Here is a 14377-nt window from a genome sequence, read left to right as displayed (position 1 = left end):
CTGTTGTCCCCCTCCCCAGTCCCCATTCTCAGACCCCGCCACCATTCTCTCTCCCCCAGACACACACTTACTCTCCCCCACCCCCCCCTTTCCCCACCCGGGTCTCCCGGGTGTGGGAGAGAGGAGAGAAGCAAGGGGAGAGATGAGAGTGGAGCCCAGACGCACAGCAGCGCCACGCTGAAGCCTTCAATAAATCAGTCGGAGGGGGGTTGCGCGAGCTTTTTGACGTCACACGCTGAAGGCAATTGAAAAAACGGCTGATTTTAATTTTTTTTTACTAAAACCTCTGTAACTTAGAAAATACACGACCGAATCAAATAAAAAAATCATTTTCCAGCAGCGTTCAGCGTGGTGATTAAGGCGTGCAAAAACCGTGACGCTACTGTTCACCGTTTTTGCCGAAATCAGCCGAAATAACAGAGAAAAAAAGTCTTGACTTTTAAACCTCTGTAACTTAAAACATAAACGACCGAATTAAATCGGCAAGCGTCCAGCGGTGTGATTAGGCGGTGCAAAAAAATTGTGGCGCAACGGTTTACCGTTTTGCCGTAATCAGCCGAATCAGTGAAATATATATACGTGAGGAGATGCCGCGCATGCGTACTGAGCACAGCCGCACCACAGCGCCCCCCTAAAAAATTCAATAAATCAGGGGGGGCAACGCATTAAAACCTCTGTAACTTAAAAATTATGCGACCGAATTAAATTAAAAACCCATTTCCCAGCAGCTGTCCGCGTGGTGATTAAGGCGGTGCAAAAATCGTGGCGCTACGGTTCACCGTTTTGCCGAAATCAGCGAAATCACAGATACATACATATACATTTATACACAAGATCTGACTTTTAATAAGATAGAAGATATATATATACATATATATGCACACACACATATAAATATATATAGAAACACACACACATATATTTATACACATGCACACATATGTACACATAATAAACCCAAGCAATAGTGCATGAATCACAATTATGGTCTTTGTAGTCCAGAACTTATTGGAGGTTGTGGTGTTTAATAACCTGCTGGCTGTAGGGAAGAAGCTGTTGCTGAGCCTGGACGTTGCGGTTGGTTATAATGCGAGGGATGTAGGCTGGCGGTGGGCAGACTGTGACAGTCTGTCCCCTGTGTGCCGGCAGAGCCTGTGCCTCCAACGACACGTTCTACGGCGCGCAGGCGCTGCGCCAGAGGAACAGCAGCGGGCATCCTGGTCAACATGCAGTGGAAGATCAGCAACTACGCCAACACCACCGTCTTCTTCGTGTCCGTCTTCCAGTACATCACCATCGCCTTCGTCTTCTCCATGGGCAAGCCCTTTCGCAAGCCCATCTCCACCAACTGTGAGTGCCTCCATCTTGCCCCCAACCCCCGCCTCCTGCCACCAACTGTGAGTGCCTCCGTCTTGCCCCCAACCCCCGCCTCCTGCTTTCAACGCAGTGTGGTGCGGCAGTAGAGTCCGGTTTAGTGGAAAGAAAACTGCAGAAGCTGGTTAAATCAAAGCTAGACACAAAGCTAGACACAAAGAAAGACTGGAGCGACTAGGCTTGTATACACTGCAGTTTAGAAGGATGAGAGGGGATCTTATCGAAACGTATAAGATTATTAAGGGGGTTAGACACGTTAGAGACAGGAAACATGTTCCCAATGTTGGGGGAGTCCAGAACAAGGGGCCACAGTTTAAGAATAAGGGGTCGGCCATTTAGAACTGAGATGAGGAAAAACCTTTTTCAGTCAGAGAGTTGTGAATCTGTGGAATTCTCTGCCTCAGAAGGCAGTGGAGGCCAATTCTCTGAATACATTCAAGAGAGAGCTGGATAGAGCTCTTAAAGATAGCGGAGTTAGGGGGTATGCGGTGAAGGCAGGAACGGGGTACTAATTGAGAATGATCATCCATGATCACATTGAATGGAGGTGCTGGCTCGAAGGGCCGAATGGCCTCCTCCTGCACCCATTGTCTATTGGGTCAGGCAGCATCTCTGGAGAGAAGGAATGGGTGGCGATTTGGGTCGAGACCCTTCAGACTGAACAAGAGTCTCGACCCGAAATGTCACTCATTCCTTCTCTCCAGAGATGCTGCCCGACCGTTGAGTTACTCCAGCATTTTGTGTCTACCGTAGAGTTTAGTTTAGTTTAGAGATACAGCGCAGAAACAGGCCCTTCGGCCCACCGGGTCCGTGCCGACCAGCGATCCCCACTATCGTGGATTAACACTATCGTACACATACGAGGGACAATTTACATTTGTGCTAAGTCAATTAACCTACAAACCTGCACGTCTTTGGAATGTGGGAGGAAACCGAAGATCTCGGAGAAAACCCACGCAGGTCACGGGGAGAACGTTCAAACTCCGCACAGACAGCGGCCGAGGTCAGGATCGAACCGGATCTCCGGCGCTAGATTCGCGGTAAGGCAGCAACTCTACCGCTGCGCCACCGTGCCGCCCCACAGAGTTGCTGCCTCACAGCGGCAGGGAACCGGGTTTGATCCTGACCACGGGCGTTGTCTGTACAGAGTTTACACGTTCTCCCTGTGACCGCTAGGGTTTTCTCGGGTGCTCCGGTTTCTCCCGCCCTCAAAGATGTGCGGGTTTGTAGTTAATTGGCTTCGGTAAAAATTGTAAATTGTCCCTTGTGTGTGTGCAGGATAGTACTGGTGTACGGTGTGATCGCTGGTCGGCACGGTCTCGATGGGCCGAAGGGCCTGTTTCCACACTGTATCTCTTTAATCTAAACTCAGCAGGTCAGGCAGCATCACTCCTGTGGAGGGGATTGAACAGGCGGTTTCGAGTCAGACTGACTTTAATAAGGGGAGAAAGCTGGAAGAGAGGTGGGGGGAGGGGGTGAGGAAAGGCCTGGCAAGCGATTGGTAGCTTGAAAGAAGTAGGTGTCACACAAAGGAACTGCAGACGCTGCTTTACGAAAAAAAGACACGGTGCTGGAGTTATCCAGCGGGTCAAGCCACATCTTATATTTGTGTAAGAAAGTTGCCCCTCGGGTTTTTTAATTAAATCTTTCCCTCTCACCTTAAACCTATGTCCCTTGATTCTCGATTCCCCTACTCTGAGTAAAAGATTCAGGGTGCATGCACCCAATCTATTCATAGACACATAGAAAAATTATTATTAAGGGGTTGGACACGTTAGAGGCAGGAAACATGTTCCCAATGTTGGGGGAGTCCAGAACAAGGGGCCACAGTTTAAGAATAAGGTGTAGGCCATTTAGAACTGAGATGAGGAAAAACGTTTTCAGTCAGAGAGTTGTGAATCTGTGGAATTCTCTGCCTCAGAAGGCAGTGGAGGCCAATTCTCTGAATGCATTCTAGAGAGAGCTAGATAGAGCTCTTAAGGATAGCGGAGTCAGGGGGTATGGGGAGAAGGCAGGAACGGGGTACTGATTGAGAATGATCAGCCATGATCACATTGAATGGCGGTGCTGACTCGAAGGGCCGAATGGCCTCCTCCTGCAACTATTGTCTATTGTCTATAAAATAGGTGCAGGAGGCCATTCGGCCCTTCGAGCCAGCACCGCCATTGATCGTGATCATGGCTGATCATCTACAATCAGTAATCCGTTGCCTGCCTTCTCCCCACAGCCCTTGATCCCACTAGCCCCTAGAGCTCTATCTAACTCATGATTTCACATACCTCTTTTAGATCACTCCTCATCCTCCTGCGCTCCAAGGAATAGAGTCCTACCCTGCTCAACCTCTCGCTGTGGCTCAGGTCCTCGAGTCCTAGCACCCTCGTAAATCTTCTCCGCATCCTTTTCACCTTGATGACATCCTCCCTTACAGCAGGGCGCCCAAAACTGACCACAATGCTCCAAATGCAGCCTCACCAACGTCTTGTAAGACTGTAACATCTTGCCAAAATCCTCTGCCATCATTTTAGGGCCACTTCCTTTGCAATGCTGTTATTGGGCCGAAATCACACAACCTCCCATCTTATACTGGCTCACCTTCCTCTCATCGAGCCCTAGTTCCCTATCATTTCTGGGAAGTTATTTGTGAACTTGGAACACAGTGTATGGTTTCATTGCTCTGCCATTTCTCTGTTCCCCTTTATAAATTCCCCAGTCCAGACTTTAAGGAACTTACAGTTGTCTTCACTGACCTTTCTCTCTTCACTGGTCTGAGAAGGGTTTCCGCAGAGACCGTTCCCTCCGTAACTCCCTGGTCACTCGTCCCTTCCTACCCAAAACACCCCAACCCCGGGCACTTTCCCTGCAACCGCACGAGATGCAACACCTGTCCCTTTACCTCCCCCCCTCAACTCCATCCAAGGACCCAAACAGTCTTTCCAGGTGAGACAAAGGTTTACCTGCACCTCCTCCAACCTCATCTATTGCATCCGCTGCTCCAGATGTCAACTTATTACATCGGCGAAACCAAGCGCAGGCTCGGCGATCGCTTCGCTCAACACCTGCGCTCGGTCCGCATTAACCAAACTGATCTCCCGGTGGCTGAGCACTTCAACTCCCCCTCCCACTCCCAGTCTGACCTTTCTGTCATGGGCCTCCTCCAGTGCCATAGTGAGGCCCACCGGAAATTGGAGGAACAGCACCTCATATTTCGCCTGGGCAGTTTGCAGCCCAGTGGTATGAACATTGACTTCTCCAACTTTAGATAGTTCCTCTGTCCCTCTCTTCCCCTCCTCCTCCCCAGATCTCCCTCTATCTTCCTGTCTCCACCTGTTATCCTTCCTTTGTCCCGCCCCCCCCTGACATCAGTCTGAAGAAGGGTCTCGACCCGAAACGTCACCCATTCCTTCTCTCCCGAGATGCTGCCTGACCTGCTGAGTTACTCCAGCATTTTGTGAATAAAAGGGTTTACGAAAGGTCGTCATGATCTTTGCAAGCTCATCTTCGTTCTCTATATACCCCTGAATTAAGTTCTTGTAAGAAAATAACTGCAGACGCTGGTACAAATTGAAGGTATTTATTTCACAAAATGCTGGAGTAACTCAGCGGGTCAGGCAGCATCTCAGGAGAGAAGGAATGGGTGACGTTTCGGTTCGAGACCCTTTAATTAAGTTCTTGCTCCTTTGTGTTTTAAACCCATCCTTTGATTTGCTGCATTTCTGGGCCAATTTCTGTCTCCTTCGATTTTAACCCTCTGCCTAACCTCCCTGGATGACTCCCTGGGTGTCCTAGTGCATCAGTCACTGAAAGGAAGCATGCAGGTACAGCAGGCAGTGAAGAAAGCCAATGGAATGTTGGCCTTCATTACAAGAGGAGTTGAGTATAGGAGCAAAGAGGTCCTTCTGCAGTTGTACAGGGCCCTAGTGAGACCGCACTGGAGTACTGTGTGCAGTTTTGGTCTCCAAATTTGAGGAAGGATATTCTTGCTATTGAGAGCGTGCAGCGTAGGTTCACTAGGTTAATTCCCGGAATGGCGGGACTGTCGTACGTTGAAAGATTGGTGCGACTAGGCTTGTATACACTGGAATTTAGAAGGATGAGAGGGGATCTTATCGAAACATATAAGATTATTAAGGGGTTGGACACGTTAGAGGCAGGAAACATGTTCCCAATGTTGGGGGAGTCCAGAACAAGGGGCCACAGTTTAAGAATAAGTGGTAGGCCATTTAGAACGGAGATGAGGAAAAGCTTTTTCAGTCAGAGAGTTGTGAATCTGTGGAATTCTCTGCCTCAGAAGGCAGTGGAGGCCAATTCTCTGAATGCATTCAAGAGAGAGCTGGATAGAGCTCTTAAGGATAGCGGAGTCAGGGGGTATGGGGAGAAGGCAGGAACGGGGGTACTGATTGAGAATGATCAGCCATGATCACATTGAATGGCGGTGCGTACAGGCTCGAAGGGCCGAATGGCCGCCTCCTGCACCTATTGTCTATTGTCAATATGAAGACAGACTCAAAATGCTGGAGTAACTCAGCGGGACAGGCAGCATCTCTAGAGAGAAGGAATGGGTGACGTTTCGGTCCGAGAACCTTCTTCAGATGTGGTTTTCAAACATGACTCCTTGTTTCTCGATCCCATGTGTGTGTGTGTTGATTTTTAGTTTAGTTTCATTTTGGAGATACAGTGTGGAAACAGGCCCTTCAGCCCACCAGGTCCACGCTGACCAGCGATCCCGTACACTAGTTCTACCCCGCACACTAGGGACAATTTACAGAAGCCAATTAACCCACAAACCTGCACGTCTTTGGAGTGTGGGAGGAAACCCACGCAGGTCATGGGGAGAACGTGCAAACTCCATACAGACAGCGCCCGTAGTCACGATCGCACCCGGGTCTCTGGCGCTGTGAGGCAGCAGCTCTACCCGCTGCGCCACCGTGCCGCATTTAACAAAACAAGCTGACTGTTTTTGTTTGTCTTCCCAGACCTGTTCCTGGCCGTTCTCATCATCCTTTACCTCTCCACGCTCTTCCTGATGCTCTTTCCAAATGAAAGCCTGGACATGTTCTTTGAGGTAACTCCCCCCTCCTCCATCTTAAATTGGCAAATTACTGCTCAACTCTCTGGGTTTGCCCAGAAAGTGCCCCCACGCCCTGCAGGAGCGAGTTACTGCACAGCCTGGGGCATTGGGGAGGGAGTGCCACACTGTGGGGGGGGGTGGTGAGGGAGGGAAGTGCCACACTGTGGGAGGGGGGGGGGTGTGTGAGGGAGGGAGCGCTGTGGGTGGGGGGGGTGAGGGAGGGAGTGCCGCACTGTGGGGGGGGGGGTGAGGGAGGGGAAGTGCCGCACTGTGGGGAGGGGTGTGAGGGAGGGAGTGCCACACTGTGGGGGGGGGGGGGTGAGGGAGGGAGTGCCGCACTGTGGGGGGGGGGGGGGGTGAGGGGAGGGGAGTGCCGCACTGTGGGGGGGGGGGGGTGAGGGAGGGAGTGCCGCACTGTGGGGGGGGGGGGGTGAGGGAGGGAGTGCCGCACTGTGGGGGGGGGGGTGAGGGAGGGAGTGCCGCACTGTGGGGAGGGGGTGTGAGGGAGGGAGTGCCACACTGTGGGAGGATCGGGAGTGAGGGAGCGCCGCACTGTGGGGGGGTGAGGGAGGGAGTGCCGCACTGTGTGGGGGGGGGGGGTGCTGCACTGTGGGGGGGGGGTGAGGGAGGGGGTGCCGCACTGTGTGGGGGGGGGGGTGAGGGAGGGGGGTGCCGCACTGTGGGGGGGGGGGTGAGGGAGTGCCGCACTGTGGGGGGGGGGTGAGGGAGTGCCGCACTGTGGTGGGGGGGGGGGGTGAGGGAGGGGGTGCCGCACTGTGGGGGGGGGGGTGAGGGAGTGCCGCACTGTGGGGGGGGGGGGGGGTGATGGGAGTGCCGCACTGTGTGGGGGGGGGGTTGAGGGGAGGGGGTGCCACACTGTGGGGGGGGGGGGGGGGTGAGGGAGTGCCGCACTGTGGGGGGGGGGGGGTGAGGGAGTGCTGCACTGTGGGGGGGGGGTGAGGGAGGGAGCGCCCGCACTGTGGGGGGGGGGGGGGGGGTGAGGGAGTGCCGCACTGTGGGGGGGAGGGGTGAGGGAGGGCCGGCACTGTGGGGGGGGGGGGGGGGGGCGGGGGTGAGGGAGGGAGCGCCGCACTGTGTGGGGGGGTGGGTGAGGGAGGGAGCGCCGCACTGTGGGGGGGGGGCGGGGGTGAGGGAGGGCCGCACTGTGGGGGGGGGGGGTGAGGGAGGGCCGCACTGTGTGGGGGGGGGGTGAGGGAGGGGGGTGCCGCACTGTGGGGGGGGGGTGAGGGAGTGCCGCACTGTGGGGGGGGGGTGAGGGAGTGCCGCACTGTGGGGGGGGGTATGGGAGGGCCGCCACTGTGGGGGGGGGGGCGGGGGTGAGGGAAGGGAGCACAGCGCTGTGGAAGGGGGGGGTGAGGGAGCGCAGCGCAGGTGGGGGGGGGGCGGGGGTGAGCAGCTCTGACTCGCATTCGGGCCCCCGCATCTATGCCATCTCACTCTTTCCCTCTCTCTTCTCCCCCCCTCTCTCCCCCCCCCCCCCCCCTCTCTCTCCCTAACTCTCACCCCTCTCTCTCCCCCTCTCTCTCCCCCTCTCTCTCCCCCCCTCTCCCTCCCCCCTCTCTCTCCCCCCTCTCCCTCCCCCCCTCTCTCTCCCCCCTCTCTCTCCCCCTCTCTCTCCCCCCTCTCTCTCCCCCCTCTCTCTCCCCCCCTCTCTCTCCCCCTCTCTCTCCCCCCTCTCTCTCCCCCTCTCTCTCCCCCTCTCTCTCCCCCCCTCTCTCTCTCCCTCCCCCTCTCTCTCCCCCCTCTCCCTCCCCCCCCTCTCCCTCCCCCTCTCTCTCCCCCCTCTCTCTCCCCCCTTTCTCTCTCCCCTCCCCTCCCCCTCTCCCTCCCCCTCTCTCTCCCCTCTCCCCCTCCCCCTCTCTCTCCCCTCTCCTCTCTCTCCCCCCCCCCCCCAGTTTGTCTGCATCCCGTACATTTGGAGGATCTACATATTGCTGATGGTGATGGCTCACTTCGTGTTGTCCGTCACCCTGGAGGTAAGAGTGAACCATGAGCAGCTGTACACGGGTAGAAACACGCAGGCTGGCTGATGCCCCGCTGGGTGACGTGCCCATAGCCCAGGCCCGGCCCAGCTCATCAAAGCTTCTCATAATGCCTTCATTCCCCAGCGGGGCACCTCCCACTCTCCCACCTCTCTCCCCGTACCCCAGTCCAAACCCTCTTTCTCTCCTCCCATTCCCCTGTCTGTCTGTACCTGCTCTCCTTCCCCATTCCCTTTCTGCAACCTCATTTCCCAGTCCTCTCCCTTCATCTCCCTACATCTCCCTCTCCTGTTCCCCAGTCCGTCTGTCTGCCCTCTCTCTCTCCCCATTTCCCAGTCTATCCCTCTCTACTCCCCGTTTCCCAATGCAAACTTCTCCCTCTACCCTCTACCAGTCCATCCCCTCTCTCTCTCTCCCCCCCCCCTCCATCCCCCCACTCCGTCTCCTCTCTCCCCACCCGCCCACTATCACTCTCCCATCCCCAAGTCCTCTCTCCCTCTCACCCTCCCTCTGTCTCTCTCCCTCCCCCCTGTGCCCCACACTGTCCCCTCTCTTTCCCTTCTCTTTCCCCGGGTTCCCCAGCCCATCCTCTCTCTCTCTCTCACCCTTACCCCCAGTCCATCCCTCTCTCGTTTCCCCATTGCCCCGGTCCGTCCCTCCTTTCCCCCGTCCGTCCCTCTCTCCTTTCTCCCGTTCCCCCGTCCGTCCCCTCTCTCCTTTCCCCGTTCCCCCCGGTCCGTCCCCCTCCTTTCCCCCGTCCCGTTCCCCCCTCTCTCCTTCCCCCGTTCCCCTTTCCGTATCCCCCGCCCGTCCCCTCTCTCCTTTCCCCGGTCAGTCCCCCTCATTTCCCCCGTCCAGTCCCCTCTTCTCCTTCCCCGTTCCCCTGTCCATACCCTCTGCATCCCGCGTTTCCTGAGCCCTAACATGCCGCCCCCCTTCAGGCCGAGAGCACAGGTATGAGAGGCAGCCACTGAGCGGGTTTACTTTGTTGCAGGAGGCCGTGACCAACAACCACCGTCTGTGAACTGGCTGAGGCGAGTGTACTGCCCCTCGGCCTCGCTGGCCAAGCACAAGAGACTGCACCAGGAGCTGCAGAACGACCCGTCCTGGCCTCCGGTCAGCATGTCCGAGGCACACAGGGACCCTGTACAGTAGCTGAGATTACATATTTATCATTAAACCCTTGTACAGACAGGACGCCTGCTCAATGTCTGCCCACATGGCTCGCTCAACTCCCCTTCACTCTCTTGATCAGTGAGGCCAAAGGGTATTCCTATTATCCTCATTGGGACCGGGAATGTGCTACCCAGACTGAACCCCACTGGAATTGGATAAACTGGTAATATTGGTCGGCACGGTGGCGCAGCGGGTAGAGCTGCTGCCTCACAGCGCCACAGACCCGGGTTCCATCCTGACTGCGGGTGCTGGTCTGTACGGAGTTTGTACGTTCCCCACGTGACCGTGTGGGCTTTCTCCGGGTGCTCCGGTTTCCTCCCACATTCCAAACACACCTTGGTCCACCAGGTCCATCGTTGATCAACCCATACACCAGCACCATCCCACACACTAGCTACACGGAGAGGTTGGACTAACTAGGATTATTTTCTCTGGTACGTCGAGGCTGAGGGGAATCTTGAATGCTGAGAGGCATAGATAGGGTCGATAGTCTGAATCATTTGCAGTGCAGCGTAGATTTACTAGGTTAATTCCCGGAATGGCGGGACTGTCGTATGTTGAAAGACTGGATCGACTAGGCTTGTATACACTGGAATTTAGAAGGATGAGAGGAGATCTTATCGAAACGTATAAGATTATTACGGGGTTGGACACGTTAGAGGCAGGAAACATGTTCCCAATGTTGGGGGAGTCCAGAACAAGGGGCCACAGTTTAAGAATAAGGGGTCGGCCATTTAGAACGGAGACGAGGAAAAACATTTTCAGTCAGAGGGTTGTAAATCTGTGGAATTCTCTGCCTCAGAAGGCAGTGGAGGCCAATTCTCTGAATGCATTCAAGAGAGAGCTAGATAGAGCTCTTAAGGATAGCGGAGTCAGGGGGGTATGGGGAGAAGGCAGGAACGGGGTACTGATTGAGAATGATCAGCCATGATCACATTGAATGGCGGTGCTGGCTCGAAGGGCCGAATGGCCTTCTCCTGCACCTATTGTCTATTATTGTCATTTCCCAGCATGGAAATGTCAAAGACGAGAGAGCATGACGTTAAATTGAGAGGGACATTTTATTTACACAGAGGATGGTGGGTGCCTGGAATGCACTGACAGGGAATGGAGGTGGGTGTAGGGATATGGATCACGTGCAGGCATAGGAGATTGGTTTAACCTGGCATTATGTTCGGCAAGGATACGATGGGCTGGCGGGCCTGTTCCTGTGATGTCCAGTACTGTTCCTGCGATGTCCAGTACTGTTCCATGTTCTTAGCAAATCATCTCAGAAGTCCAATTATCCCGCAGTGTCACAGTGTACACATTGCACGTTCAAATTGAATACAATGTAAAAGCGGCACGGTGGTGCAGCGGTAGGGTTGCTGCCTTACAGCGCCGGAGACCCAGGTTCCATCCTGACCACGGGCGGTGTCTGTACGGAGTTTGTACGTTCCCCCCATGACCTGCGTGGGTTTACTCCGGGTGCTCCAGTTTCCTCCCACCAATTTGTAAGCTAATTGGCTTCACTAAATTTGTAGGATTTTTCCCGGTGTGTAGGATAGCGTTAGTGCATGGATGGGGTGATCGCTGGTCGGTGGGCCGAAGGGCCTGTTTCCATGCTGTATGTCTAAAGTGTAAAATATGACGATGAGACATGTTCTCCCCTTTCCTCTCTCCCACCCCCAGCTCCAACACTCTCTCAAACCCCCTCCCTCCAACACACTCTCTCTCCCCTCCCTCTCCCCCCAAAACGCTCTCTCCCCCCCCAACAGAGCACCCCCTCTCCCCACAACACTCTCTCTCTCTCTCTCAAACCCCCCCCAACAGTGTAAAATATGACGATGAGACATGTTCTCCAGAGATGCTGCCTGACCCGCTGAGTTACTCCAGCACTTTTGTAAACCAGCATCTGCAGTTCCTTCCAGTCCTGAACTACTATCATTGGTGACCCTCGGACTATCTTTGATCAGACTTTGCTGGAGAGTTGTGAATCTGTGGAATTCTCTGCCACCGAAGGCAGTGGAGGCCAATTCACTGGACGTTTTCAAGAGAGTGTTAGATTTAGCTCTTAGGGTTAAATGAATCAAGGAATAAGGGGAAAAAAGCAGGAACGGGGTACTGATTTTAGATGATCAGCCATGATCATATTCAATGGCGGTGCTGGCTTGAAGGGCCGAATGGCCTACTCCTGCACCTATTTTCTATGTTTCTATGAAACACTCTTGACTCTCAAGTCTTGCTCCCAACTTCCGCTCCTAACTCTCCAGAGATGCTGCCTGACCCGCTGAGTTACTCCAGCATTTTGTGTCTACCTTCGATTTAAACCAGCATCTGAGCTGCTGTGTGGGCTGAGTGCTCCCTCTGGCGTTGGAGTCAGACATAGGCAGCTCGATCCTGCTGTTCCCCTGTGTTCCACATACCACAGCTTTCAGCCTCTCTTCCCCCTTTTGAAGGTGGTGCTTCACAATATTGGGCCTCACTTGCTTTGCCATGGTCCCTGGTCTTTGTGTGGGAAAGAACTGCACATGCTTGTTTAAATCGAAGGTAGACACAAAATGCTGGAGTAACTCAGCGGGTCAGGCAGCATCACTGGAGAGAAGGAATGGGCGACGTTTCAGGTCAAGACGTGTCTGGGAAAGAACTGCACATTCGGGGAGGTGTTGCAGACTGAATGACTGACACTCCAGGCAGCATTCCTGGAGTGATTTTCTGACCTGCTGAGGTCCTCCAGCATTTTGCGTCCTTCTTTGGTGAACCAGCATCTGCAGTTCCTTGTTACTCCAATCAAGTTAAACTCAAATGGAGGAATTTCTTGAGTCAGAGGGCGGTGAATGTGGAATTCGTTGCCACAGAAGGCTGTGGGTATTGGGTATTTTTAAAGCAGAGATTGGCAGATTCTTGATTAGGGTGGGTATCAGGGGTTATGGGGAGAAGGCAGGAGAATGGGGTTGAGGGGGAAAGATAGATCAGCCATGATTTATATGTTTTAGTGGCGTTTCTGGTCGAGACCTTCTTCAGATCTGTTCTTTAGGTCTGAAGAAGGGCCTCGACCTGAAATGTCACCCATTCCTTCTCTCCAGGGATGCTGCCTGTCCCGCTTTGTTACTCCAGCATCTTGTGTCTATCTTCGGTGTAAACCAGCATCTGCAGTACCTTCCTCCACTTCTCATCTGACATTGCAGGTATTCAACTGAAGAAATTATGGAAGGTGGTCTCTGCTATTTACTACAATAATGGCGATGGTTCTCACAGAGGCCAGGCCTTGAGGGGAGGGGTGAACTCCACCAGCCTCCTTCACCAAGATGGCGTTGTCGTCTTCTCCTCACAGAGGCCAGGCCTTGAGGGGGCGAACTCCACCAGCCTCCTTTACCAAGATGTCGCCGTCGTCATCGCCTTCTCACAGAGGCCAGGCCTTGAGGTTGGGGTGGATGAACTCCACCAGCCTCCTTTACCAAGATGGTGGCGTCGTCATCGCCTTCTCCTCACAGAGGCCAGGACTTGAGGAGAGGGGGGGTGCGGTCTCCACCCCAGGCCTTGAGTGGGGGGGGGGGGGGGCAAACTCCACCCTAGGCGTTGAGGGGGTGAACTCCACCAGCCTCCTTTACCAAGATGGTGGCGTCGTCATCACCTTCTCCTCACAGAGGCCAGGCCTTGAGGGGGTGAACTCCACCAGCCTACTTTACCAAGATGGTGGCGTCATCCTTGTCGCCTTCTCACGGAGGCCAGGCCTTGAGGGGAGGGGGGGGGGGGGGTGGGCGAACTCCATCCACCTCCTTCACCAAATTCGTGAATTTTTTGAAGAGGTTACCAGGGAAATTGATAAGGGCAAGGCTGTGGATGTTGTCTATATGGACTTCAGTAAGGCATTTGACAAGGTTCCACATGGAAGGTTGATTAAGAAGGTTAAATCGTTGGGTATTAATAGTGAGGTTGCAAGATGGATTCAACAATGGCTGAATGGGAGATACCAGAGGGTAATGGTTGACAATTGTATGTCAGGTTGGAGGCCAGTGTCTAGTGGAGTACCCCAAGGATCTGTGTTGGGTCCACTGTTGTTTGTCATTTACATTAATGATCTGGATGATGGTGTGGCAAATTGGATTAGTAAATATGCAGATGATACTAAGATAGGTGGTGTAGTTAATAATGAAGTAGAGTTTCAAGTCTACAGAGAGACTTGGGCCTTTTGGAAGGGTGGGCTGAAAGATGGCAGATGGAGTTTAATGCTGATAAGTGTGAGGTGCTGCATTTTGGTAGGACAAATCAAAATAGGACGTACAGGGTAAATGGTAGGGAATTTAGGAATGCAGTGGAACAGTGGGATCTGGGAATAACTGTGCATTGTTCCCTGAAGGTGGAATCTCATGTGGATAGGGTGGTGAAGAAGGCGTTTGGTATGCTTGCCTTTATAAATCAGCATCGAATATAGAAGTTGGGATGTAATGTTAAAATTGTACAGGGCGTTGGTGAGGCCGAATCTGGAGTATGGTGTGCAGTTCTGGTCGCCAAATTATAGGAAGGATGTCGACAAAATGGAGAGGGTACAGAGGAGATTTACTAGAATGTTGCCTGGGTTTCAGCACTTAAGCTACAGAGAGAGGTTGAATAGGTTGGGTCTTTATTCTTTGGAGCGTAGAAGGTTGAGGGGGGACTTGATAGAGGTTTTTAAAATTTTAAGAGGGACGGACAGAGTTGACGTGGGTAGGCATTTCCCTTTGAGAGTGGGGAAGATTCCAACAAGGGGACATAGCTTCAGAATTGAGGGACAAAA

At 53.7% G+C, this 14377-nt stretch overlaps 1 protein-coding gene across 1 annotated transcript; it reads left to right on the top strand.

Annotated features, from left to right (window-relative positions):
- The first annotated feature begins 1155 nt into the window (after nt 1-1155).
- Nucleotides 1156-9600, top strand: LOC144609662 (polyamine-transporting ATPase 13A3-like). Its single transcript, XM_078428164.1, has 4 exons — nt 1156-1350; nt 6348-6436; nt 8359-8439; nt 9440-9600. Exons 1-4 carry the CDS (start codon nt 1227-1229, stop codon nt 9467-9469), a joined length of 324 nt encoding a protein of 107 aa, XP_078284290.1. The 5' UTR covers nt 1156-1226; the 3' UTR covers nt 9470-9600.
- The last annotated feature ends 4777 nt before the right edge of the window (nt 9601-14377 follow it).

This window comes from Rhinoraja longicauda, chromosome 34 (assembly GCF_053455715.1).
Source record: "Rhinoraja longicauda isolate Sanriku21f chromosome 34, sRhiLon1.1, whole genome shotgun sequence".
Taxonomy (NCBI): domain Eukaryota; kingdom Metazoa; phylum Chordata; class Chondrichthyes; order Rajiformes; family Arhynchobatidae; genus Rhinoraja; species Rhinoraja longicauda.
The sequence above is the reverse complement of the archived record's forward strand: the minus strand, read 5'-3'. Positions and strand labels throughout refer to the sequence as shown.